General features: G+C 37.8%; 5 protein-coding genes across 7 annotated transcripts; 2 read left to right on the top strand and 3 right to left on the bottom strand.

The window, feature by feature from the left end:
• Positions 1–805: 805 nt before the first annotated feature.
• Positions 806–7,176, top strand: LOC132176095 (respiratory burst oxidase homolog protein C). Its single transcript, XM_059588220.2, has 12 exons — positions 806–1,566; positions 1,756–1,918; positions 2,046–2,094; positions 2,274–2,387; positions 2,529–2,978; positions 3,063–3,449; positions 3,551–3,646; positions 3,759–3,874; positions 4,100–4,202; positions 4,750–4,823; positions 5,881–6,482; positions 6,865–7,176. The coding sequence occupies exons 1-12, from the start codon at positions 957–959 to the stop codon at positions 6,972–6,974; spliced, it is 2,874 nt and encodes a 957-aa protein (XP_059444203.2). The 5' UTR covers positions 806–956; the 3' UTR covers positions 6,975–7,176.
• An 841-nt stretch (positions 7,177–8,017) lies between these two features.
• LOC132176477 (uncharacterized) lies at positions 8,018–15,592 on the bottom strand. 2 transcript variants are annotated; one of them, XM_059588700.1, is made up of 12 exons: positions 15,448–15,592; positions 15,163–15,291; positions 14,935–15,061; positions 14,716–14,852; positions 14,472–14,616; positions 13,607–13,785; positions 12,167–12,407; positions 11,377–11,475; positions 11,066–11,211; positions 10,786–10,893; positions 9,278–9,366; positions 8,018–8,725 (listed from the first exon to the last, which is right to left on the bottom strand). In XM_059588700.1, the coding sequence occupies exons 1-12, from the start codon at positions 15,514–15,516 to the stop codon at positions 8,230–8,232; spliced, it is 1,965 nt and encodes a 654-aa protein (XP_059444683.1). In that variant the 5' UTR covers positions 15,517–15,592; the 3' UTR covers positions 8,018–8,229. The 2 variants fall into 2 exon arrangements, with proteins under 2 accessions (XP_059444683.1, XP_059444684.1); XM_059588701.1 differs by lacking the exon at positions 11,377–11,475.
• Positions 15,593–16,172: 580 nt separating this feature from the next.
• On the bottom strand, positions 16,173–16,858 carry LOC132176574 (RmlC-like cupins superfamily protein). Its single transcript, XM_059588823.2, is given in 2 exon segments — positions 16,173–16,258; positions 16,261–16,858. Coding segments are annotated over 2 exon segments (684 nt in total).
• Positions 16,859–20,895: 4,037 nt separating this feature from the next.
• On the bottom strand, positions 20,896–22,371 carry LOC132176244 (protein PAM68, chloroplastic). Its single transcript, XM_059588393.2, has 2 exons — positions 22,187–22,371; positions 20,896–21,477 (listed from the first exon to the last, which is right to left on the bottom strand). Exons 1-2 carry the CDS (start codon positions 22,265–22,267, stop codon positions 20,908–20,910), a joined length of 651 nt encoding a protein of 216 aa, XP_059444376.2. The 5' UTR covers positions 22,268–22,371; the 3' UTR covers positions 20,896–20,907.
• A 90-nt stretch (positions 22,372–22,461) lies between these two features.
• LOC132176243 (inositol polyphosphate multikinase beta) lies at positions 22,462–25,960 on the top strand. 2 transcript variants are annotated; one of them, XR_009439504.2, is made up of 3 exons: positions 22,462–22,539; positions 23,209–24,087; positions 25,718–25,960. XR_009439504.2 is itself a non-coding variant. In XM_059588391.2 (1 exon), exon 1 carries the CDS (start codon positions 23,200–23,202, stop codon positions 24,028–24,030), a length of 831 nt encoding a protein of 276 aa, XP_059444374.1. In that variant the 5' UTR covers positions 22,546–23,199; the 3' UTR covers positions 24,031–24,122. The 2 variants fall into 2 exon arrangements, 1 of the variants encoding a protein (XP_059444374.1); XM_059588391.2 differs by lacking the exons at positions 22,462–22,539; positions 25,718–25,960 and having other exon boundaries at positions 22,546–24,122.
• Positions 25,961–26,200: the final 240 nt, after the last annotated feature.

Below are 26,200 nucleotides of genomic sequence, written 5' to 3'. Positions count from 1 at the left end.
TAAGCTTCGTTTGGTTTGCGGAATGAGTATTATGTTAAGAAAATAAGTAGTTATTACTGAAAATAGAGAAGATTGGAATGAAATAATTATTCCAATTCTTAGTTATGTAACAATACATATTTCATAATTGGAATTGAACCAAAATTACTAAAATGTCTATATAATTTCTAATTTTTCCAAAACTCAATCATGTCCCCAAGAGATAGCTCAATCGGTTGGGATCATGTCTAATGAAGCGGAGGTCACTAGTTCGAATCTCCCTCCCCCCTCTTGTGCAGAAGTGTCAAAAAAAAAAAAAAATCATTCAATCGTCTATCTGTAAATCCTATAAAAATTCAGAATCAAAATCCAATTGTAATCTATCCAAAATTTAATGAAAATGTGCACTACTGACATGTACGGGAGTGTGCACTTAAAAATGTGAAGCGGGAGAGTACGTAGCATTTCTAGTAAAAGATTAAAAATAAAAAACAATCAAGGCATAATTTTCAAAAGTTTGTACAGCATCCGCCACAAATAATTGCATCGTGATTTTGACGTAATTAGCAGTCGTAGGAGTAACATGAATAATCACATAATCAATATTGCCTGTAGATCATCCATTCTCTTCTGGGGCAAAGGTGTGCTATAAATTTTGTTCACCTCAAGGAATCTTACTCATGGAGGAAACATCAATTAGGAACACTATGGCACAAGTAGGGAGAGCAACATGATATTGAAGGTTTAGAACTGTCGGCGTTCGATTTCTATCAAACTCAATAGTTCTCGTAGTCTTTCATCCAAACCTTGGAAAACTAGTTTAGCAGTAGAGATCGAGTTGGATATTTGAGATTGGCTTCCAAATCCAACGTTTCAATTTAATCATATGTATTGAGGTTGTCCGAATTCCTGTGTCTATATTGTTAGTATTTTAAGTCGTTAAACGCTTAGGAGAACTTGTACAAGTTTCCATCATAATGCAGAATCTGGGAACAGACGAGGTGCGGAGATCTTATCCAGATCATCAATATCATCATCACTCAGATTCAGAGATCACTGAGAGCGAAAGCATTGCTTACAGTGGGCCTCTGAAAAAAAGAGCAGGGATGAAGAGCGCTTTATTCAACATACCCTACTCCAGTGCTTCTTGTAATATTGACAGCAGCAGCAGCAGAAAACGAGACGTTGAGATCAATATGGACATTTGTGACGATTCTGTTGCTGCTCAAAGTGTTAAGACGGCTGCTGTTGCCTCTGATCTTGAAAAAGATCCCCGGTTGACTTTACCTGCTGCCAGAGGTCTCGAGAAGAGAACCTCGTTTGGTTCCTCAGTCGTAAGAAGCGCTTCTGCACGTATCACGCAGGTCTCTCAGGAACTGAAGCGTCTCACCTCCTTCTTGAAACGAGTCCCTCCAGCTCGTTTTGATCGGAAAAATTCCGCAGCAGCTCAGGCTTTGAAGGGCCTCAAGTTTATCAGCAAGACAGATGACGACGCTGGGTGGCCTGCTGTTGAGAAGCAATTCAACAAGCTCACAGCTTCCACCAATAATGCTTCTCTCCCTCGTTCGCTCTTTGGAAAATGCATAGGTGTGGCACAGCCTAGCTCACAAGTGTCTTTTTTTCTTTTTTGTGTGTGTATCAGTTAATAAGCTCTACCTCTCTTTTTCTACGATCACTTTCAGCTCCTCACGCTGTCCTCAATATATATATATATAATCATTGGAGCTTATATTTACGTTATTAATTCTTCAAAGATCTCTGTTTGCGTAATGGCAGGAATGAATGAAGAGTCGAAGGAGTTTGCGGGCAACCTGTTTGATGCTCTGGCTCGGGAGCGGGGCATCAAGGGTGACTCCATCAACAAGGCCCAGCTGAAAGAGTTCTGGGACCAGATTTCTGATCAGAGCTTCGACTCCAGGCTTCGAACTTTCTTTGACATGTTGTTCTTTTTCTTTAATTTATTCAATAAAAGTTTGCTTGAATGTCTCCCGAAGAACTATTCCTTTATTTTTCATCTACTGCCTACTAATAATATTAATCAATAAGCTTACAACAATTAAATGCAGGGTCGATAAAGATGCTGATGGTAGAATCACTGAAGTGGAAATCAGAGAGGTATGGCATATTGGATGCAGGACTAGATAAATCTCTGCCTCATTAGATTTTTGGGAATTAATCAAATTCATTATTTACATTGAAAAGTAAAGTACTTCAGCAAGAAAACCAACTCCATAATGCATGTGCTTCCTCAGGATAAGATTGTTCTGAACCAAAGTGATGAATTACGTTTGCAGATTATCTGCCTAAGTGCTTCTGCCAACAAACTCTTAAATATCCAGAAACAAGCAGAGGAATATGCAGCCCTGATCATGGAAGAGTTAGATCCAGATAATCTTGGATACATCATGGTAAACAACCTGCGCGCAAAATGATCTGAAGATTAAATTACAAGACAATTAATTCATTTTTATTGGCTAATTATAGAATTCTCATTATAGCTAGAGAAATTTATGGTCATTTGACTTTACAGTTACTGGAACTGATCACAGATAGACTACCTGGAAATGCTTCTGTTGCCAACACCAAACCAGTCTTTTAGAGGTGGAGACAGCCAGAACTTGAGCAAAAAGCTGAGCAAGAAGTTGAGCAAGAAGTTGAGCAAGAAGCTCAAGTATACGGAGGAGAAGAACCGATTAAGGAGATGGAGTGAAAGCACAAAGTATTTCTTACAGGACAACTGGCAGAGAGTTTGGATAATCGCCCTGTGGACTGCGGTTATGTTGGGCCTCTTTGCATACAAGTTTGTGCAGTATCGAAACAAAGCTGCATACGAGGTAATGGGCCATTGTGTATGCATGGCCAAAGGTGCAGCCGAGACACTTAAGTTGAACATGGCTCTCATTTTACTTCCAGTTTGCAGAAACACCATCACCTATCTCAGGAATAAGACCACACTAGGTGTTGTCATCCCTTTTGATGACAACCTCAATTTTCACCAGGTAATTTTTCATATTTTCTTATTTTTATGCGAGATATGAGTAGTGTGAAAGAGCTCAAACCAAAACTGACAGTATATTTCTCAGATGATAGCAGGGGGGATAGCAATTGGAACTGGAATACATGCAATTTTTCATTTAGCTTGTGATTTCCCTCGCCTTATTTATGCAAGCAGTGACAAGTACAAGTTGATGGAACCATTCTTCGGGGATCAACCATCAAGCTACTGGCGTTTTGTTATTTCAACAGAAGGAGTGACTGGGATCGTAATGGTAGTGTTGATGGCAATAGCCTTCACGCTAGCTTCCCCTAGGTTCAGGAGAAGTGAGCTCAAACGTCTACCTAAACCACTAAAGAGTCTCACTGGCTTCAATGCTTTTTGGTATTCCCACCACATCTTCATCATTGTTTACATTTTGCTGATTCTACATGGTATTTACCTCTACCTGATTAAGGAATGGTACAAGAAAACGGTTAGAATGCATCTCTCACCTCTTTTTTTGTACATTAATTCTTTTGATTGTTTGATTCTTATGAATCTTTGCGTATATTACATTTTTCCTGCCTTTGGCAGACCTGGATGTATTTGGCTGTTCCACTCGCCCTTTACGTCTGTGAAAGATTGATTAGGGCACTCAGATCCAGCATCGAGCCTGTTAAAATACTAAAGGTACGTAATCTTTTTTCTTTTCCTATATATGATGGATATGTATACATTTGGTTTATATCGCTAATATAGATCGAAGAGCACGCGTCTCATTCTTTTTTACACTGAACTGAAGGTGGCTGTTTATAGTGAAAATGTCTTGTCACTTCACATGTCGAAGCCAGAGGGCTTCAGTTACAAAAGCGGGCAATACATGTTTGTCAATTGTGCTGCTCTGTCGCCATTCGAATGGTATACATCTCTAAAACGTTGTTACTAAATATGCTATATATACACTATACAGTGTGTTATTATGACACACAAAATTTAACTTGCATGACCATGTATATGATGTCTAATTTCCTGTACGTACGTATATAGATCACCTCACCTCTTTATAATTACCATATATGGTCACACTCATCACCTCTTTATCTTGGTGTGTTCTTTTCTGTGTTTCTTTCCCCGTGTCAACAGGCACCCATTTTCCCTCACCTCTGCCCCTGGGGATGACTACCTAAGTGTTCATATCCGAAGTCGTGGTGATTGGACGCGACAACTCATCACAAGGTTCTCAAAGGTGCGTCGATGCCTCTTTTGCAGATAAGAATCTGCATCAGCTACTCCATATATTTTTTAGGAAAATTAAAATTAATTACCATCTTTATTTCTTGAATTTCCTTTAATTAATGCCCCTATATACGTCACATCAAAATGATTCAATAACAATATTTGTAAAAGAGTAAATGGTAGGGGCCATCTTTTTATCCTATTTTTATTCTCCTAAAGCTAATGTAGCTTTTAAAATCACCATTAAATTTTAAATGAATTATACTTAAATTTTGATTCAATGGTAATTTTAAAAGTCACATCAACTTTAGGAGAATAAAATATAAAATAAAAGATGATCCCTAATATTACTCTTTGTAAAAAAATTTGTACGTTCCTTTCGTCACAATGGTAACAAGAAAGATGGTCTATAATAGGAATACATGCATGTTAAGTTGGACGATGTGGCATATAGGGAAACTTTACAGTAGTATATATACAGATCAAATTGCATACTACAGATTAGGGAAGAGAACCATCTTCCTGTAGCTAACGTCCCTTGAAATTGGTTGTTCTAGGTGTGCAAGCCACCTCCTAGTGGGGAAAGTGGACTCCTCAGAGCTGACTTCTTGCAAGGAGATAGCAACGCAAAGTAAGTAAATTTAACTGGAGAAGATAATTGCTCTATTAAAAAATCCAATGAAAACAAGTATGTTTTTTGGTAAAAGGCAAAATTCTATGTATCACTCACTATATAATATAACCAAAGCCTCCCTCCGAGAGAAGCTCGATCATCATGATGAAACATCATATTTGCCAAAGACAGTTTCGTAAGTAACAATAAATTATATTGAGAGGACCAATTAATAGGCTTGGTGTACATGAGAGGCTTTAATTAGGTCTATCTCATGCTAAAGTGAGAGTTAGATGCTTGGTACAACATACACTATAACATAGATGCTGTTATTAAAATAACACTATGTAAGCTAGATCCGAGTAACGAGTACTCTTTCGCATTCTCATCCTTTACACAAGTGAACCAAATTAATTATTTCATCACTTTCCAGGACAGCTTTCTAACTCACCTTTTGAGGCCCCATTACTTGCTTTCACCCCACTTAATTTTATGCGGTCTATTCAGTACGTAATGAACGCATTAATAATGTTCGAGTCACATATGCAGCCCCGCAGGCATAGAAAAGCGAGATCCAATAGGGCTAAAACTTCACTATTAACTCAATGGAATGTGATGAGAAAATCCAAATGATGCGGATGTTCATCCCGAATCAGGGTCCACCTATCAAAAAGTAGATTGTTTAATACGACAGATACCACTTAATTTTAAGCAAGTTTCTCGATCTTATCTCTTGGATCAGGGATTGAGAAAAGCTGTCAATTGTGGAGTCCACTTGGCCAGTACTTTAACAACTTCCTTTTTGGCCTTATTTATCGTCGCGAGTATTATAGTAGGCTAATTAAGTAGATTATCAGCATTGTATTATATACATAGATCATATGATCATGTCCTTGACGGCGTGTGGAAGACTAAGATATACAAATTGTCATTTTCTTCTAAAGTTGCAGACTCCATATGGCATTAATTAATTAGCTTAATTTCCTTTTACTCGCTTGAGAAAATTTTAATTATAATAATGTAATAATTGAAATGATTATCTCTAATTGGAATGACGATGAGGGTGAACGTACAGTTTTCCAAAAGTTCTGATCGATGGTCCATATGGAGCACCAGCACAAGAATACAAAAACTATGAGGTGGTATTGTTAGTCGGGCTGGGAATTGGGGCAACCCCAATGATCAGTATTATGAAGGACATGGTACATAACATCAAGGCCGTGGGGGATCAGGAGGAGGAGGAGGATGCCTTAGAGAATGGAATGAACGGGAGAAGTGGGAGAAGCGGTCCTCAGTCATTAAAAGGAACCTGCAGAGCAGAAGCAGTACCAAAGAGAAAAGCAGCTGCAGGGTCAACGATCAATAACTTCCAGACAAGGAAGACATACTTTTACTGGGTGACAAGGGAGCAGGGGTCTTTCGACTGGTTTAGAGGGGAGATGAATGAGGTGGCTGAACTGGACAGCAGGGGAGTGATTGATCTCAATACTTACTGCACCAGCGTCTACGAAGAGGGTGATGCCCGTTCTGCTCTCATTGCCATGCTGCAGTCCCTCAGTCATTCGAAGAATGGCATTGACATTGTCTCCGGTACACGTGTCAAGTCCCACTTTGCCAAGCCCAACTGGCACAGTGTCTACGAGCGCATTGCATCTAATCACACCCATGCCCGAGTAGGTCAGTCCCCGGCCCCGCTTCCTCGAAGTTGATTAGTTTTCTGTGTTGCTTTATGCTAGCTCTTACATATTCCACTTCTTTTTATCTTCACACCGACAGCACTTTCATCAGCTTTTTCCTTTCCCTTTCCCTTTCCCTTTCCCTACAATAAGGTGCACGAAAGAGGGATAATTAAGTATGATTGTTATACATGGCTCGCAATATGTTTCACATCCGTTTCCACACGCAAAGATGAAAGATACGTAGTCGTAGATATTAGAGCGCATGATGATGATAATTGATAATTGCCATATTTCATAAATATTCATCACTTGTAATTATTGTTTTAGTAAATAGAAATATTGACGTGTGCATGTGTGGGTGTTTGCACGAACTCATGCAGGGGTCTTTTACTGTGGATCAGCAGCGCTTGCGAAAGAGTTACGCCAGCTCGGAAAGGACTTCTCTCACAAGAGTTCCACCAAATTTGATTTCCATAAAGAAAATTTCTGACCACGACGGAAATGGATGAGAGAAGCACTAGATGACGACGAAGCCCTCCCGAGCCCCACCACTCTTTGTATCATTTTTTCTTTTTCTTTCTTTCTTTTTGGGCCACTCTCTGTCTGATATCCCGCGCGAGTTTCTTGTCGCTTTTGTTTATTTTTCTCTTTCTTTTACAACCTTTGTTTTTTATAAGTATGCTTTATATATACCCCTTTATACTAAACCAATAGATCAGCACATATTTGGGCGGTGAAAGTAGATGCAGACATGCAGGCAAAGATAGTGAGTTGGCCACCTGGGCCACCACGTCCTAAACTTGGGGTTGGATAGTTACGGCGTGGGCGTGATTCTCATGCTTGTGCAAACCGGTATGGGTGATTCAAGTACAGTTTTAATAGCAGAAAGTTGGAAAGAAAATGATAACGTGAAATGCCAGCCATCCACCAACCAAACAAATTGTTCACGCATAATTACATTTTTGGTTGATTGATTAAGATTATGTATAAAATATTATAATTTTGTTTGCAAGCCTTATCCATAAGTATTCATGTTTAAATTTCGTCTTTTAATTCATATTTTTTCTTTTCATCATTTTAACATTTAACATTTTAACTTGAAGTTATCATCCAATTCAAAGAACGTGATAAGACTAGTCTTGATAATTTATCATATGTGTGTACTCCAAATCTCATCAACATCATTGATATGGGAAAACAATAATCATATATCCAAGTAGATGCCATAGCTGGTTCCTATTGACATTAGCAATCGTTTAAATGCATTTGGGGTGCAATTTTGTTGAAATATCACCTCTTCCTAGTCCTACCACAGATACATACGGGGCCTTCAGAATTCATAACAGGCAAGTCGTTGATATGCTCTCGGAAGAGAGATGCAAATATGAAAATAATTCCTATAGAAAGATCAGGTCATAACCGGCAAGTCGTGTTTTTTCTAGGTTGTTACACTCTTTCTGTGATACAAGACACATAAATATGCATGCACGTGAACAAATGGAGCGCACATAAATTTATGCATATACAAGCATGTATGAAACCTCACATCAATGTTGCATTAATATATATCAGCCTCCGTGAAAATATTATATGAACTTCCTCTCAGGCAGTTTGTGGATATTCAGGGTGCTTCAAAATGTTGGAAACAGGAAGAACAAAGCAAATAGGAAAGAAAGAAACAAGCAAACCTCATTGACCTTTTTGCAAGAACAACTCCATGCTAAACACTAGCAGCAGCCTTCTTTTCATTTATGTTTCCTTTTTAGTCTCTGGAAATTTGGTTTCATTAACTGGCTTGCAGTAGCATCAGCGGACAGCAGTGGGGTAAGAGGTTTCTTCCTTGGAACACAAGTATCCATCATCCCACTGCTTGTGGTAACAGGAGAAAATGCTTTTGTTTTTAACCGTCTGGGGACCTCCAGTCTCTCTAAAATCCTTGAAGTTTTTACATCCAGCTGCCTATTACTATTTGCAGGCGATAGAACTGATTGATCCAACTTGTGTTTGGAAATACGAGCTGAAGAATATATTTTTGGAACTTCATTAACAACCAGCTGCTCCCATTCTTCTGTAATATGGGCGCTTGTTTTGTCTTCTCCCAAGGGCACATCAAACTGTGGGGATTCCGCTTCCACAAGTACAACATCTAATCCTGAGTTTGATTGTACAATCTCTTCTAAAGAGTCAGGTTGAGTGATCTTCGGTTCAGAGGCTGCCTCTTTAAATTTAGGAGGTAATGACCTGCAAAATTCAAGTGTTCAAAGCAGATGATAGAGGAACTTCCACCATTTAGTTCAAATATTTATGCTGCTAAGCATGATTAATAATGATGATCCCAGCAAGCTCAGTCTTCAGATTTTTGTAAGCTTAGAGTACTATACTTGGCTAATTTCACTGTATTAACGAAGTTGAAATCATGTAATCAATTTCTATAAATAACTTTTAAAGAGAATGAAAGTGTCAATTATAACAACCGTAATCAAATATAGTCTGTGAATTTCTCGGTAGCATCTGAGCAACAATGCCACCGCAAATGGAGTCATTGCTGAATACCATACTAACAAGTAACAAATGGCCAGAATACCATCCAAACTTTGTAATCTAACGGTAGCTCTCAGCGGAAGACTGTAAAACTCTTGCAAGTCATAATCTGGAATTTGCAAAATCATTTCTTTTTCTAGCTTTCTCTAACAACTTGGAGTGCAAATTCAGAAAGGTCATTGATGAGTATGTGCAATGTCCAATTCTTCCAATATGCTATGAAGGCTCAAGGTCGATGAAGATAATAATTACCCAAATTGTAAGCTTTCTTTGACAAGCAAGTTTAGTTTTTGATGGAAGCCTCTCTCATGCACCATCGGATCATAGTCTTTTAGTTCGATCTGCAGGGAATCTAAAGGATGTAAGGAAAAAAATAAAATAAAAAATAAAAGTGTTGTGTGTGTAGGTGGGGGGGGGGGGGGGGGGGGGGTGTTGGGTGCTGATCGGTATCTAATTAGTTTACAGCAAAAAACTTAATTTGCGAACATGTTCAAGATAACTGTTGCATAAATCTGACATGACTAAATGATCTCTACAATCACTGATGCAGACCAACCAGCTGCCAAATTATTGAATAAAATTGGACAGGAGGTTCTCGTTCGACCAAGAGGCAAGTCTCAATTGACCAAGAATGCAGATTCAATTCCTGTAGTGATTCTCAAGAGCTTCAGTCGATTCTTCGGCCTTACCTCAATCGATCGAGGATCTTGTATCAAGTCCCATACAAAAACTTGATGCACTTGGTTGATGGCTTGGCCAACCAAGCGTAGTTCATTAGGGTTTTTTTATTTTTGAGGGTTTTTCGTATTAAAATGAGGGTTTTTTGTCGAATTGGCCCGCGGCTCAATCAATTGAGTTGCAACAGGATAGTATAGTCCTCTATTTTCCTAGGGCTAAGACACTCTTTTCTATTTAAGCCTAAAAAGGACGGTTTAGCCACCATGTTATGTTGTTTACTCTCAGTTTTCAATAAGAAACTCACCACGGATATATTTTTTTCTATTCTCCCTCAAAAGTTTGAATTTTCTTGGTCTTGTGGAAGAGTTGTATTTGCTAATTCTGTGAACCATTACACCACGTTGCATCAGTTTACCTCGATCAACCAAAGATGTTGCATCAAGTCCCATATAAAAACCCAAGGCACTCAATTGATGCCTGATCGACCGAGTGTGGTTCATTAGGGTTTTTTGTATTAAAATTAAGGTTTTTGTCATATTGACCCGCAGCTCAATCGACAGAGTTGTGGCAGGATAGCTTAGAGTTACATTTAGTCTTTCATTTTCACAGGGCTACGACCCTATTTCTATTTAAGCCTAATAAGGACGGTTTATCAGCCATGTTATGTTGTTTATTCTTAATTTTCAATAAGAAACTCACCAAGGGTGAATTTTCTTCTATTTTCCCTCAAAACCTTGAATTTTCTTGGTCTTGTGGAAGAGTTGTGATTTGTGTGTGATTGTTAATACTGTGAACCACTACACCGTTCTGCACCAATCACCCCCGGTATCAATTACAGATCGAAGGCTTGTAGTACGACATGCAGCTTTAGGTAGTTGCATTGCAATGGAAAACCTAGACAATCTTATCCAATAGTTGCTAGCAGAATCATGGTCCTATGGAGTAACTCCTGCGGGGGAGGTTATTTCCTTAAACTGTACTGTACGTCATCAAAGGAAAATTTTGATTCACACAAATTCACTAGAAGTCAAGGTCAAAAAAAAGAATGCAACCAAAGAAAAATGCTTTAGAGAAAATCTGACCATTGACAAAGAAGATTGAATGGAATTCTGAATTTCCTTGGTCACTGAAGCATGAATACATTGATTGAGGTCAGGAACACAAGAGACTTCCTCTGATCCCGCAAGACGCTGCAAATCTTGTAGTAATTAGTGAAAATAGATACAACAAATACAGAGATATACATTAATAGATAAGATAAATTAGTATATTCCATGCATGCAAAGGCACAAGCACGGAGAACTGAAATTAGAACAAGATTCCAACAGAAAATAAAAATATTTTAACCGGTAAGAGGGTCACCCTGAGAAGCATTGGGCCATTGTCTGAAGGTTGAAGAATATAATAGCAGTGGAAAGCAGCCTCTTTCATGGTTTCTATATTACAACTGGAGGAGCATACCAAACCTTGGTCTAGCGAATATAAAGCACTGCAAAGCCCTCGAAAAACTGCTAAATTATAGCATAACTCAAAAAATGGAAGAAACATGAAGGTCATAAAGAATTATTGACATATATATCCATGATAAATCAAAATTCAGATATCCCATATAAAGTCTCTGATTAAACATTCAAACTGCAAATCAAACATTCAAAGGGAAGCCTTCCACATACGTTGAGCATTCAACTCTAACTGTTCTATGTCATCTGAAGCAACTTCTATCTCATGACAAGCTGATGGAATTACCACATAGGAATCCCCCATTATACTACCTGGGTCAAAGAGAAAGAGATCATTACAGTAAAAGCATGAAGAAGCTATCTCAGTGGAGCCATCAAAATAAGATACTATATGTGATGAATCTGTAGCTCAATTTGTGCATGTACTGCACCATAAGATTGGTCTTGAATATTTTCCATCATATACCCAGAATAAGTAGGGAAGGAAACCCGGATGTTGGTCAATTCCAAGTAGGTTGGCATTCTCTCCTAAATCCTCAACCTTAGCAAAATAAAATATGTAGACACTGCTAAAGCTTTTTATCCTCTAAATGTCTCGATATAAAAGGAAGAAAATATTTGAAACATTGACAAATAAAATGCAGAGCTTGAAAATTGATATTTCACTTCAGTTCTAACTTCATACTTAATTGGTGCAGTATGAAGCACAGACCTATAACATGAGGCACTCATCGATATGTAGATGTACAGCTTATGTGTAAATCAGACTTCTATGTACGACCCATGTGAGTGATCCTCGATATTTGAAACCAAGGAATAATGATCAAAAGTCACTTAAAAACTTGCTTTTACATGCTCAAGCACAATTCCCTCACATGCCATGAAAAAACCTCCATAGCTGATAATTCAATTTAGTTAAGAAGATAAGCACCTGTAGAAAGGTGGAGTGAACTGAAGACATTAGTGGTGCTGTCAAAAATTGAATCTCAAGCTTAAGATCTACCTTCACTTAGAGACCCCAAGTTAATCCGCTCCACAACATTGAAGTCAAATGATGAAGAAATTTTCTGAAATTTCATCGAGCTCTGGCATGACGGCAGAAAGAGCATTATATTTTCTCCAACCTTCACCGAATTTTCCATCACAGCATCTTTTCCCAGATCATGGCCGGTGGCTGGACAAGATGGTCCTCCTGACCTGTTTCTTATGCCATCTTCTAATGGAATTCCATGACAACTGCATGTCTTTACGAGGTACCACCAATCAAAAAAGTGCTACTTTTGCCTTGATTTGTGAAAGTGGTAAAACAGATAGAGGGAGAATTATTGCACAACAATTAAAGCATATAGATTCATGACTTCCATTTTCCTTCATGCATGGATAATGTCAGAGCAAGCATCAGGGCAGTGGCAGATATTATCAATTTAGCAATAGAACAGAGGACAATAAACCTTCCTCAAGTAATCTTCTACCAAAAGAAGAAACTCGATATATCCAGATATGCATTATAGCCATCTTTGGTCACTTGTGCTATTTAAAAGGTCGAGTTACTTATTTGTTAACAAATTAGAGCTCCTTATCCTTCAATCTCACTAATTTGTAAAAACTTGTAAATCTTCATAATTTCGGAGCTTAGTTTTTCTTTTTTTCTTACATTTCTTCTGTATATTTTCCATGTACTATAGTTCCACCTTTATGTGCTTTTTAAACCAACAGTTACTTCACAGAGAAAAGGTCTCTGGAAGATAATATCCATTTATCCTTGCCCCATATTATTATAAGCATATAGGTTGGCCTTCTGAAGCAATTGGACTGCCCTTCACAACACCTAATCCATTATACTGAGCGACAAGATAATCAACCTGTCTATAAATCAGAATTACATGCCTTTGAAGAGCTCATGACTACTTCCCCGTTTGCTTTTGGATTTAAAGACTGATAAAACCAGAGTGAAGTAGCAGCTACACTGACTGAAAACATCTACGAGCTTCAGACCCAATGCTGGGAGTGCTAGTGTTTAAAGTCCACATTTCGAATTTTATAGGCCCAAATAAATGTAAAAATTCATGAGCTCTCATGGTAAAATATCACTAATGACCCATGAAGAGCACTGTAAATCGAAACTATGGCTTAAAAGGGGTATGTCAATCATTTGATGAACAATCGAGATTATGAACCACCAGAATCTATTGCTTAGTTTCCATTTTTTCAATACATGTACATGATCTAGAATCCAAAAAACAAACAATTTTCCTTCAGCAGTTTTCATTCAGTGTCTTGAGATATATGTGATGCTTAGCTGACATTATCTACATAAATATGGTTCTTTCATGTTAAGAGTTTCATCTTGCTGGCTAAATTGCAATAAAGTAGTTCTTCAATATGAATGGTGAACGAAGGGATATTTTGAAAACGTAGACAAAGTAGTAGTCATATATAATACCTGGCAGGGACTGAAGCCATCAATTATTTTATTGACAGATATGTACAAGTTACAGGAGATCTGATTCACTGAGCCTACAAGGTTGTTCTTAAAGAGAAAATGTGCTTGCAATGGTTCTTCCGCATCGTCCTCTAGATCTGCTTTCCATCGTTTAACCAGGCCATGCAACACTCTGACATCTGCAAGTTTGTCAAATATTGGAGGTATATCATACATCGCATTCCTCTTTAAGCGACTCTTCTTTACCTAGGGTATATTTTGACAACTATCCACACACGTAAAACCAAGTTAGTTGCAAAAGCATATATAACTAAGAAGGTTCTTCCTCTCTCTCCACCGTGTTTTCTCTATCTAAAACCTGTACTATTGAAAATGTTGTCATGTTTCAAAGCCATGTCAAAAATTGTTAAAATATTAATTAAAATGATCAAATTCACTCTTTAATATCAGTTTAAGCTTTTGGGACACGTGGTAATTTAACATGATAGTAGAGCAGCTAAATTCGAACCCTAATTCTATAGTTTTCAACTTAAGATTTTGGAATAAAACAGTGATTTAACAAATTTCAAGTGTGTATATGCCTCTGTAACTCAATTTCGCATTTTTGCGGAGTAACAACTCCCTCCCCCTTCCCCCACTGGCACGCAGAGTTTATGACCCAAATTTACTAACCTGAAATAAATAAATAAATAAAATAAAAATAAAAGCTATATGTACTTAAAGAGTTTACATATGGGAGTTTAATCATTCATAATCATGAAATGGCCCAACTACTGGTGAGATGAACATAACAAAGAAAGGAAAGGCTAAGAGAATCATCATTGCTTATCAAAGTGATGCGTCCTTAAGAGTGAGAGATGACAACCTGGGAGATATGTTTGAAACGAGCAATTATCTAGATCAGAGATATATCTGAAGAAATTGTTCATATTTTGCTGTGTATCAGTGAGATGGCCTGATTTTTGCTCAAATAACATAAACTCGACTGAAACACACTTGTCTGCTGCATCCTGGAAGGAAAAGCCATACAAGTTCAAAGGTTAAGAGTTTCCTATTGACGAGAGTCGAGTAGATGCAAAAAATTTAAAATATTCAAATACTTGGCTGACCGTTAGAGATTTTCGCATGATAGAGTCTACATCTTCTGGAAAGCATGAGCTCAGAACTATCACTTTCCTCGCGATATCCTTACCAGTTCCCCAGGAATATAAAAATTGATCACTCAGGATAGTTGAAAGTTTTAGATCTGCGAGGTATGATTATGATTAAACGAAGCAGTTAATACAATAACATGTCAGACTACAGTCGGGGAAGAGAGAGAGAGCTACCCCCCGGATGACAGAGAGCAGCCGAATCATTGATTTGAGGGAGAAAAGCATCCAAGGGCAATTGGTTAACTGCCTGGTGGAAGTCGCGTAGATTGAAGTTTTCTCTGGGACGGTAAGCGATTTTCAGCTGTTTCCAAATTGTGATGTAAAATACAATACATTCAGCCAAGCACAACCATGGCAGTATGACAAATAATAAATCAGGGAATATCAACAAGAGATTAGTACCTCATCAGAAGAAGAAAAACGATTTTTAAAGATGTAGCAGAAGCCAATCCTATCTCTGAGAGAGTTAGATTTACGCAAAGAAGAAGACGATGATGAAATGGCGTAGAAATTTGCTACCTGTAGTAAGGACTGACAATTTTCGACGAACGAAATTCGAGATCCATTAATAAATAAATTACTTAAAGCAGCTGTAACAGGAAAATAATCTGGTCGGAGCCCTCATATAGCTTTCAGAAAGGAACATTTGCAGTTGAAAAGAGAGAGGACATCTCGATTGGTTTTTACCTGCTTTACGTCTCTGAGAAACGGAGGAGGCAAGCTCCGCAGATCCAGCACGAAACACACCTGCACCATGTCCTTCTTCTTCTCAATTGCGCTCTCTCCCACACTAGTTTGGCGCGAAAGGGTAAACAAACGTGTCGCCTATTGGGGAAATGAAATGATATATTTATATATCGACTTACAAAAAAAAAAAAAAAAAAGCGATATACATATTGGTATAACTTTTTTATATTTGTCCCGTCACCCCATACCTAGTATTTTAATATGAGAAATGTGCCCCTCCACTTTGTTGAATATAACAGTGTTCCCATTCCTTATTTTCACTCTTCTTCTTATTTTTTCATTTTATAATTAATACCAAATATCAAAATCTCATCTTGTGCTTGTGCTTGTAGAAAACCACTTTTGAGTTTCTTTAGTCGTATCGTAGCTCTGTTCTCTTTCCTTTTTTGTTTTTTGATTTTTTTTTTTTTTCTCTTCCTAACAGCTTGTAATCTTTTGTCTAACAGGTTGAATCAATCATATGCATTCATCCAAAAGAACAAAAAGATAATAAGATCGAGTTGGATCACAAACCCAACTCGCCGTGATAAAGATTGCACTTACATTGCCCACAAATTCATGCCAGTACCAACAGAAACAATTGTTTGTATCAATTTTATTGTTAGACCCATAAAACTACAGTCGAGATGAATTTTTTTTTTTAAAAAAAAAAAAATTGCAAAAAATTACAAACTGTATAGACCTTTGAAGCCAGCCAGAGTCACATTTTCCATGCGATTAACCTTCGATCCTGAAAGAGAGATTAGTCGCTCACTACCTTATGTATTAAATCTGAATCAGGCTCAAACATAGCATCAGCTATTGTCACCACCCCTGGATTCTGGCTATTAAGCACTGAGAAAACTGTAGCGAGGTCATACCCAACATTATAGCAAAAGTGAAGCAGCCCCCGGGGAAACACAAAAACGTCACCCTCATTTAGAAACTGTTGGAACGGTTTGTTTCTGGTATCAATAAATCCGGCAATAACAGCACCTTTGCTGACATACAACATCTCAGAAGCCCTTGGGTGGGAATGGGGCGTCACCAGGCCATCCACATCTATATCAGTTCTAGCAATCGACAGGCCAAGTGTATTCAGTCCTGGAAAATCTGCAGCAGTGACAATGCTCACTGAGGAACGATAAAAATTGTCTGTATCCCCCACATGGTTCAAATTTGAAGTCTTGAAATCAGAAGCACTGACGTTGGCTGGATTCTTGCAAGTAAAGCCGTTGATGAAGACTGTCTGTTTTCCTGGTGTCGAAGTTGGACAAGTGTCCCGGAGATTATCGTAATCTCCTAAGGAGACTCTGATGCAAGTGCAGATGACAAACAAAATGACGATGCGAAAGCGAAGAGGAGAATTCATCTTTGGTTGCTCTTGTGAAGTACAAGTACTGCCTTCTTTGGTCTTTATATTACATATATCTGTAGACATATTGCTTTGAGATTGCCAGAAATGAAAGTAACATTGAGGCTTGGAGTTCACTACTGGATTTGAAATAGATTATGTTGTAAGAAGTGCATTGCTTTAAAGAAAGATAATCTCCATTTACTTGGAATCTGTGTAGCCTAAATTAATGTCCTTGTGCCTGAAATTGCTCTTTATCTTGCAGGTACGTCGGTGATGGGCAATCCTATAATGGACCCCAGGCATTCTTCATTTCTTAAGAAATCTTTTAATGTTTTAATCATATTTCCTGAACCAGCAGTCTTCCTTGCCATTACAGGAAAGCAAATGCCTGCACCATCTATCGCACATGTCATAGGGTCATTGAGTGTTACCTGGAGAAGCAATGTGATAATGGTCAAATCAAAACCATGGTGGCAAAAGGACATCGAAACTATACAACTACTATTAGCTAGATTCAAATAAGATGCGCTGTCAATTATTCGGGAATCTGTTACTACACATAGCCAGGGGCATCACTAATGTTAGCATAGTATGGTATGGACATGTAAGATGCTTAAAAAGTGATTAGAAAGAGTTCTGGGAATAATAATTCTTCCATCCTTTTTCAAAAATATCCCTTAGGATTAACTCATTTTCTCTCTTATGTTGAAACACAGTTTTCTGAATGATAACGTGGCACAAATCCTGTGAATGTTGTGATGTCCGAAGAATCACCTGACTACAAAATAATAAGAATAAGATCAAAGTTGCCTGTGTTTGCCGGCTGAGAATAGCTTCGATGCCTAAATCAGTCACTGTGTTTAAGAGAGTATATGAACTTGAAGACTGTAAGTGAGAGAGTTGAGAATGTCCGATTAAGGAAAAAGAAAAAGATATCAAAAATTGAAATTGGACATCCCTTTTATAGGCATCAGATAGTAACTGTTCACCTGACATAATGGTCCTCCCGAGGATCCACGTGTCATATATTGTGTTAGTGAATCACAGGAGAATGTCAAGTAAGTAAATGAGGTCTCCCGAGGATAATCCTCGGGAGCATATACTTTGTTTGGTTTACCGAGTCTTTGAGCCGAGTTTTGTTGGAAATAATTTTGAATGGTGCACAAATTCTCATTGATATAAAATAATTACAATATGAAAATTAACAATAAAATAAATAAAATATAAGAGATGAAAAGTAGAGTATGGAAAGATCTCACAATGCTATAAAATTACGCAAGAGCGTTGTCCTTAAAGATTGATTCGTGCCTCCCGAAGTGTATAACTTAGTGCGATCGGATCCTTTGATACGCAACCTCCCAGGATTAGACTATAGTATCTACCTTCGTTAAGGACGCACTTCCAATAGCGAAGACTAGTAGAACAACCCTTTGATCTTCTTGATAAAAAACCGCAAGGAGAAAATAGAAATTGAATAGAATAAAATTCTATGCAATTGGTCTTCTAAAATAGGACAAAACTCTTTTATAAAGAAAATGAGTTTGCCTTTTTTTTCTTTCTTGTTGCAAACTCACTATATCATAGGATTGGAGATGTTTTATTTCTTTATATAATTAATGACCAAATGGTCATAACACCAAAAAATGGTAAAACATTTGTTAATAATCAAATGGTCAAACTACAATAAAACTTGTTAAAGACTAACGGTCAAAACAGTAAAAATCAATTAAAACTAATTTTTATATAATAACTCATAACCAAGTAATAAATACAAACAGTCATAAAAATTGGAAAAGGATCCTCTCCATTTCAAAATCTCTCAATTTCCTCCATTCAATGCATTTTGAAGGGTATTGCATTTAATGCACTACCATCATTAAAACTTTTGGACAACACTACCTTTCAAAATGCACTAAATAGAGGAAATTGAGGTATTTTGAAATGGAGAGGATCATTTTCCATAAAAATTATATCTCATAATCAAATAATAAATACAAACGGTCATAAAAGTTATATCTTATAACCAAGTAATAAATACAAACAGTTATAAACCAAAATGGTTAAAGATGATTTTTATTTCTCATAAAAACTTGTGAAAATATTATCAAATGATAAAACATTTTCAAATGACTGAAAAATGAACAAATATACAACAAGTTTAAGCTAATATAACTTACCGACCTTAAGCTCAATAAGTAGGTGTAAGTAACCAAGCTTGTATTGTGGGCTGAGTAATTGTTTGTTCGGCTTAATGTGGCCGATCCATGACCCAACATCTTCTATAGCTGCTGCAAGCTGTAGAATCTTACTTATTTAACAACCACAACCTGAAAACTATATATGAACCGATGAGAAATTTTATTATGCTCTAGTACTTACACAAACATGACCCAATAACAATGCCACAAAGCAGAACAAGTTTGTGAACAACATCAGGTTTACGACCAAGCTAGTGAGCTACAACTGGGCTGACGTGGTAGGGTCCAATCAACCCTAGCCACTTTTATAGAGAGAATTGGAGTTAGCAACCACAAGTAATGGTTAGAAAGTACTTCATCAAACAAAGACCATTTGTGCTATATCATCACTTGAAATGTCTTAAACAGGGAAAAAAAAGGAGGCCCAAAAAGAATTTCACGAAATAGTGATAATAATCATAAGAACAACGACCAGGATAAAAAATAATAATAATAATAATAATAAACCCATTTGGACATCTCACTAAAACGAGCCTTTACTCAAAAATGGAGCCATCAGGCCCATCACCCCACAAGTGATGATATAGCACAAATAGATTTTGTTTGATGAAGTACTTTCTAGCCATTACCTGTGGTGGCTAACTCCAAATTCTCTCTATAAAGGTTCCATTACAACGCATGGATTCATATTGTTACATTCTAAGAAACCTAGTTTTTAATGATTCCACCCGTTTGAGACATTCAGTCTATTCAGATGCACCCTGACTTCTTTAATCTTATATGTAGTAATGTATTCGTATGCGGCATTGGATCAAAATTTTAAAGGTAATGGGCTTGTATTCTCTCTCTGTTTTCTTCCCACCACAGCTTTGCGTGCACCTCCACGAACCTTTCCTGGCTGCGCAAATGAAAATGGAAGTTGTCAAAATCTGCCTCATCCCATAAGATAAATATCTTAATAAATGCCACAAACTGCCTTTATATGAATCTGTATTGTGGATGAAGTTATCCTATCTAAACCTTTTTTTTTATCCTATCTAAACTTATAAAAAGCTCAAATCATAAGGCAATAGAAATTGCTTCCAAACTAAAAAATCATATCAGTTTTGAAATTCTAAGAATATTGTTTTGAAGTCATGAGGAAAAAATTTCTCACTCAAATACCATTTTTCAGGTGGTTTTTGAAAATTGTTATTATGTTAAGGAAAATCAATTATGTTTGGGTATTGGGTTTCAGAAGTTAATACTTTGGGTCCATTAGGTTCATAAATCTGTTTTTATCCACAGTGACTCAGTCTTCTTGGCCACCAAATGATGCTAACAAGGAATGTTATGTAAATAAAAATTAATTTTACTACATGAACCTGACACACCGAAGCTCCCTACTGCCATTATTGATTTGATGCTTACGACTTGTACACCCCTACTATGTATGTGGGATTTTTGACGGTCGTATAATGGCTTCTTTGTTCAAACGGCTTCTCCCTCGTATATATAAATATATAATCGACGCCACCCACCTCCACGATTATCAGCATCTAACCCGTTTGTCTTAACCCTGATTAGCCTTCGGTTTAGTTGCCCAAGTTACCATATAAACAAGAGAGTTTCATTAAATAATTTATGTTGCAGGTTGTGGATCCTCCATTGCATGGGCAAGACTTTGGATAACATTGATTGGATTAGTTTTGTACGCTCTTCAATGTTGATTAATAGAATCAAAATTTCCTTCACGGTTTCAAAGTACTAATAATATTACCAAACAGAAGATTGGGAGAAGTGTGAATTAAGCTGAGATAGAAAGATAAATGCTTACAACAAACCCCCCACCCCCCCCCCCCCCCCAAAAAAAAAAAAAAAAAACCTCTACTGTTTCCCAGATCTACCCCGAAGTGATTGCCAAAAAACAGGCCAGTTCTTCCGAGCCTCGTTCCAACCCAAGAGGGAACCTTCCCTCATAGGATCCCAACTAGCAGAAACAATCCCATAACTCACCCCTAAGAGAGCAGACCCAAAGAAGAAGAATGACACGATGAAGGGCACCCATGTGGGCACATCAATCTTCAGTCCAACTTTCAGATAGTAAAAGAATGGGAAGAACAAAACCCCTATGAACAGTGGTGTCCCCACTGAGAAACCCATCCTGCTGATCATCCTGTTGGTCACTACCTCTGGTATTACGCCTTCATCTACCTCCTCCTCTGCCTCCTCTTCTTCTTCCTCTTCATCATCGTCATTATCTTTTTTTGGCTTCTTGGTCTTCTTGGTTTTCCTCGGAGACCGTCCAAAGCCTTTGGAACTCCTCAAAGTTGCATAGAGTGATGTTTGGTTTTGGTGGTACGGTTTTGTAGCAGAAATTGGGTATTGTGTTTCTACATGTCTTTCCAAAGAGTAGGCGGTGATACTGATGGGTAGGGTGCAAAGCTTGCGTTCAATCTGCAAGACCAGTAATGTAAGAACCTATGCTTGAGCAATTAAGTGTTTATACAACAAACAAAATTTATGTTACCACCAAAGGAATGAGATTTAACACATTTTCTTATTTGTTAAATTATTGCTTGTACCGAATCTTTAAGTTATTAAAATAAATGGTAATTTGATATGGTATCAAATTAAAATCTTGAGTTGATTATTGTCTTTCATTATTTACCTTTTATATTTAATCCTACTATGATTTACTTATCCAGAGAAAATTTGAGTTTTGATAAAAATATTATAATATAAATTAATTAAATGATTAAATTCATTTTTTCTTTGTTAATTTAAGTAAGAGATCAACGTTGATATAACAATATCCTTTGACCACAAATTCATAAGTAAAATAGTAATGTTCCTTTATGCCCCAGTTAGCAGTCTCTTTATATATTGAATAATCATATGATTGGAACACCCAAATTCCATTTTCGAGAAAACGCATAAAAGAACCAAAAGATCATGGTGTGGCATTAAAACTATGAGCAGTGCTTGGAAGCAGCACTTTTCCGGACTCCATCCGGAAAAAAGTTCTGCTCCATGGCGCTTTAGCCTTAAAATCATACCACAACCATCATCTTAATCAGCTGAAACTCACTAAGACCTGTTCTCTCGAAACAGGACCTGATTCATGAATCACATACAAACAGAAAGAGAAAGACAGCAATTTTACCTTGTGCGCTGATGTTGGGTTGGACGAGGAAGTTAAAGAGAGCCTGAATTGCGACGAACTTGCTCCTGTAATTGCAGCCATTTGCTACCCTCTTATCCCTTTCTTTCGTGTGCTTGTTCTCTTATCTGTAGTACAACAGCTGCACTGAAAGTGGGGACCACCTCTATTCTCTAGCATAATCGTTTGTGATTAAAGTTAACCTCGCGTGGTCACGTGATGGGTGACCAGCCAGCGGGACATCATGACCGTCCGCGTAAGCAAATAAAAACACATCGCAGCGTAGAAAAAAAAAAGGCTCTGGATTCCACCTCTTCCCGTCGCTGGAGACGGTTCTTATGCCGCTTGGCTTTCAGGTCCTCTCTCTCTCTCTCTCTCTCTCTCTCTCTCATATATGGGTATGTTGTTTGAAGCAGATCTGATGTACTTGATTGATGAGGATTTTTAGGGTTTCGGGAATACAGCAGTTTTTTTTGTGGTCATTATTAAACCTTTGATTTGATGGAACTTAGATATTTCTTTGGCCTCAAGCGGTCCTCTCTGGTATAGGTCCTCTAGCGCTATATCAAGCGTTCAAATTTGTGCCCTCTGGTTGTGCTGCATCATCTTTATTTTAATGTACGTGGGAAAAAGAAGGGGGGTTGGATTTTGGAAGTGTTTGTGATTGTTGATACCTTGCTTTTCATCAATAAAGTTCATTCCATAAAAGCATGTTAGGATTTCCATTGGACATTTCTAACCATGTTTGTTATTGTTATTTAATTTACTGTCTTTATTTTCAATAAATGGTGGTCACAATTTTGCCGCTGGTTTTATGTGGAGACCATTGCCTTTGGTCATGATGCAGTTTTCATAAAAATTTTGTTCGATAGCTGACGGAATGTCCACTCGGATATGCGGGAGGTGCTTGCTTCTATTATATTTGGTTAAAACTGATATAGCAGTAGCAATCTGGGATAAATAAAGTTGAAGAGAATAAATAGTGACTTTTGTGCGAGGTTCTTATACTCCATACCATGCTTAAGGTCCCAGATCATCAGGTTGCAGGCCACCAGGCCTGTGATGGAATGGTTGGTCCTTTGGTAGATGATTCAGGGCACTTCTACAAGCCTCTTCAAAATGATGAACGCGGATCCGCAGAGGTGGCCTTTTATACATCGTTCTCTTCCAACAATAAGATTCCAAATCACATTCGTAGATTCTTCCCTCTTTTTCATGGCACTCAGCTTATAGAAGCATCTGATGGGTCTGGCCTGCATCCTCATCTTGTGCTGCAAGATGTTGTCTCAAGTTACCACAATCCATCTATCATGGACATCAAGATTGGATCCAGAACATGGTATCCTGAAGCATCAGATGAATATATCCAGAAGTGCTTTAAGAAAGACAGAGAATCGACGAGCCTTGCACTGGGGTTTAGGATATCTGGATTGCAGGTACATGGGAGTAAAGAATCTGGGTTCTGGAAGCCTGATAAGAAGCTTATCAAGAACTTTACTGCCAAGGATGTCAGGTTAGTTCTGAGGAAGTTTGTTTCCTCTAACACATCTGCTGATTCAGGTGTGGACCCTGATTGTTTTTTTGCATCAACTGTTTATGGTGGTTCTGCTGGAATTTTGGCACAATTGTTGGAGCTCAAAGCATGGTTTGAGGATCAAACCATTTTCCATTTATATTCTTGTTCAGTTCTTATGATCTACGATAAGGACTCAGTGTCTAAGGGAAGGAGTTCCGGTGCTGAAGTTAAACTTGTTGATTTTGCACATGTCGTGGAAGGCAAGGGCATTATTGATCATAATTTCTTGGGTGGACTCTGCTCTTTAATTAAGTTTATCTCGGAGATCTGACGTGCTCGGATGAGGATACAAGTACAACCCAAGCTTCTTGGCCAGACCCTAAGAACGGTATGTATAGGATTCTGAAATCCAAGTACTGTTTAGGCTCGTATTACTTTCTACTTTATTTTTATTGACATAGATGGGGCTGTTTCAATGGATTGATTTTAAAAGCAATGCTATTGTTGCACTTTTGGATTGGAACAATGTATGTTGATACACGAAAGCATTGAATTTGCCATGTTGTTTCATTTATGCGCATTACTCTGTTGACATTAAAATAAGAAGAAAAAATGTGTTTGGGTGGACTGTGAGACGTGCAATCAATGGAAGAATGGAAAGCAGATAACACCATGATACAATTGGCCTGTCGATTGAATACTGGCATCCTGTAAGAGTAAACTACTACTTATTGAAAAGGCCAATTCGAGATGGCTAGTCTCCTACAAAGCATTTCGATGATGCTTACCTCCAAGTTCATTCATGAACCAAATGACTAAAAAGCTCTTTATTACATCTTCCTGCAGGCTATTTATAATTCCTTTCATGCTAACTATTACAACTAACAACAACTAACAACTTGCTAACTTCTACAACTAACAACTTCTTAACTATTTTATCCAACTACAAAACTGTGTGGGAGGTTACAATAGAATGATCCATTAACCTAATATACCCATTACATTGCCCACTTCTTTTAAACACCTTGCCCACAAGGTGTGTAATTAAAAGAGATGTGCAACAAACAACTCAATAACCCAATACAAAAAGCACATATAAAACTCCTCCCTTTTCTCACGCAACAGAATAGCCCTACAGCCTCTTCCTCCTCTCTTCTTCTCAGCCTCCATATCCGCTTTATTGAACAACTGGCAGTAACTTCTTCCTCCCTTCTTCTCAACCGCGCAAGAATGAAATGGTTCTTGCCTGGATCAAAACACCATCTGACGCACCAAAGAAAGAAGACGCCATCATATAACTTTCTTTGCGGAATATTATCAAACAACTGCACTTCACTGCAAGAAAGCCTCCCAAAATTCGAAATTTCTTTTTTACTAAATCTTGCCCCCCCAAATCTTCATTCTTGAATTCTTGTTTGATCTCCACCTTCTCAGGAATCAACTGTAGCTTCGTACAATCCATGAATTCGCACCCAAAAAACCAATCTAAAGCCTCATCGTAGTTGGCCATGTTCTGGCTGATACCGTCACATCTTTCTACCTTTTGATCGTCAACACCCTCTAATGGAATCGGGATTCTCTGGATTTGTATGTCGTCTTCGTCTTCTTGTACAAGATCAAAGATTTTCTGGAATTGTATGTCGTCTGCTTCTTCTTGTACAAAATCTTGCCCCACATCCTGGTTTCCAAATTCTGAACTGAAATTGCCCTCCATAGAACCAAAAGATATATGTTTTTCTTTCGGTTGCGACCCATTTGCCAATTCTTGGATACTTTTCATTCTATCAGCATGTTGTTCCTCTAGTTGCCTCATTTTGAGTTCATATCTCACATTCATATCTGCATTAATGGATTTGTACTTCTCATCAATGGCTACCAAATTAGCCTGCAACTGCCTAATTGCACTGTCCACAAATTCTGAATCCATTGAATCAAACGGCTTTGAAAATCTTGCTTGAAGGGCTTCTACAAATTCTTCCCATGTTACAAAATCCGATCTTTGTGCTTTCTTGAACCAGATTAATGCCTCCCCTTCCATGTAGCATGCTGCTATGGGCACTCTCAGATGCCAACGTGTTCGTTCAAAGGAGAAAAATTGGTTGGCATTCCTTACCCAGGCTGATGCATTACGCCCATCAAATTTGAAAACCTTTACGGCCATGTAATCGAACGGCTCTATTTTGTTCTGTGGAAAAGATACACTTTTATCTTTTTGGTCTGTTGCCCTTTGCAATTCTTTAATGCAACTCAACAACTGATCAAACCTCTCATCCAACTTCACCTCCAAATGATCCTGCTTCACTTCAATATGATCCTGTCTTGCATTTATAAACGATCTCGCACTTTTATCTTTCAATAAGAAGTAGTAGTTTACTATTACACATCCTGCACAAGCATCTTTGAATTCTGAGAGTACGGCCATGATCAATTATATCATGGCAGATGGTCCAGAAGAAGCCAATGCTTTTGCACAATCACTGGTTGGGGAGGCCCATGATTGA

The sequence above is a fragment of the Corylus avellana genome, chromosome 3 (assembly GCF_965113065.1).
Source record: "Corylus avellana chromosome 3, dhCorAvel1.hap1.2, whole genome shotgun sequence".
In the NCBI taxonomy this organism is placed as follows: domain Eukaryota; kingdom Viridiplantae; phylum Streptophyta; class Magnoliopsida; order Fagales; family Betulaceae; genus Corylus; species Corylus avellana.
Note: the sequence above shows the minus strand (reverse complement) of the source record. Positions and strands in the feature narration are given on the sequence as shown.

What these genes read in the sequence shown, in the direction of transcription:
- LOC132176095 (XM_059588220.2), top strand. Translation starts at nt 957, where the DNA reads ATGCAGAATCTGGGAACAGACGAGGTGCGGAGATCTTATCCAGATCAT. An exon ending in AGGAATGGTACAAGAAAACG is followed by an intron (nt 3,450 to 3,550) that starts GTTAGAATGCAT and finishes TGCCTTTGGCAG; the next exon opens with ACCTGGATGTATTTGGCTGT. An exon ending in CAAGGAGATAGCAACGCAAA is followed by an intron (nt 4,824 to 5,880) that starts GTAAGTAAATTT and finishes GTGAACGTACAG; the next exon opens with TTTTCCAAAAGTTCTGATCG.
- LOC132176477 (XM_059588700.1), bottom strand. Translation starts at nt 15,516, where the DNA reads ATGGTGCAGGTGTGTTTCGTGCTGGATCTGCGGAGCTTGCCTCCTCCG. An exon ending in ATGGCTTCAGTCCCTGCCAG is followed by an intron (nt 12,408 to 13,606) that starts GTATTATATATG and finishes TACCTCGTAAAG; the next exon opens with ACATGCAGTTGTCATGGAAT. An exon ending in AAAGAAAGCTTACAATTTGG is followed by an intron (nt 8,726 to 9,277) that starts GTAATTATTATC and finishes TGAATTTTGCAG; the next exon opens with GTCATTACCTCCTAAATTTA.
- LOC132176244 (XM_059588393.2), bottom strand. Translation starts at nt 22,267, where the DNA reads ATGGCTGCAATTACAGGAGCAAGTTCGTCGCAATTCAGGCTCTCTTTA. An exon ending in ACCCAACATCAGCGCACAAG is followed by an intron (nt 21,478 to 22,186) that starts GTAAAATTGCTG and finishes CTGGTCTTGCAG; the next exon opens with ATTGAACGCAAGCTTTGCAC.
- LOC132176243 (XM_059588391.2), top strand. Translation starts at nt 23,200, where the DNA reads ATGCTTAAGGTCCCAGATCATCAGGTTGCAGGCCACCAGGCCTGTGAT.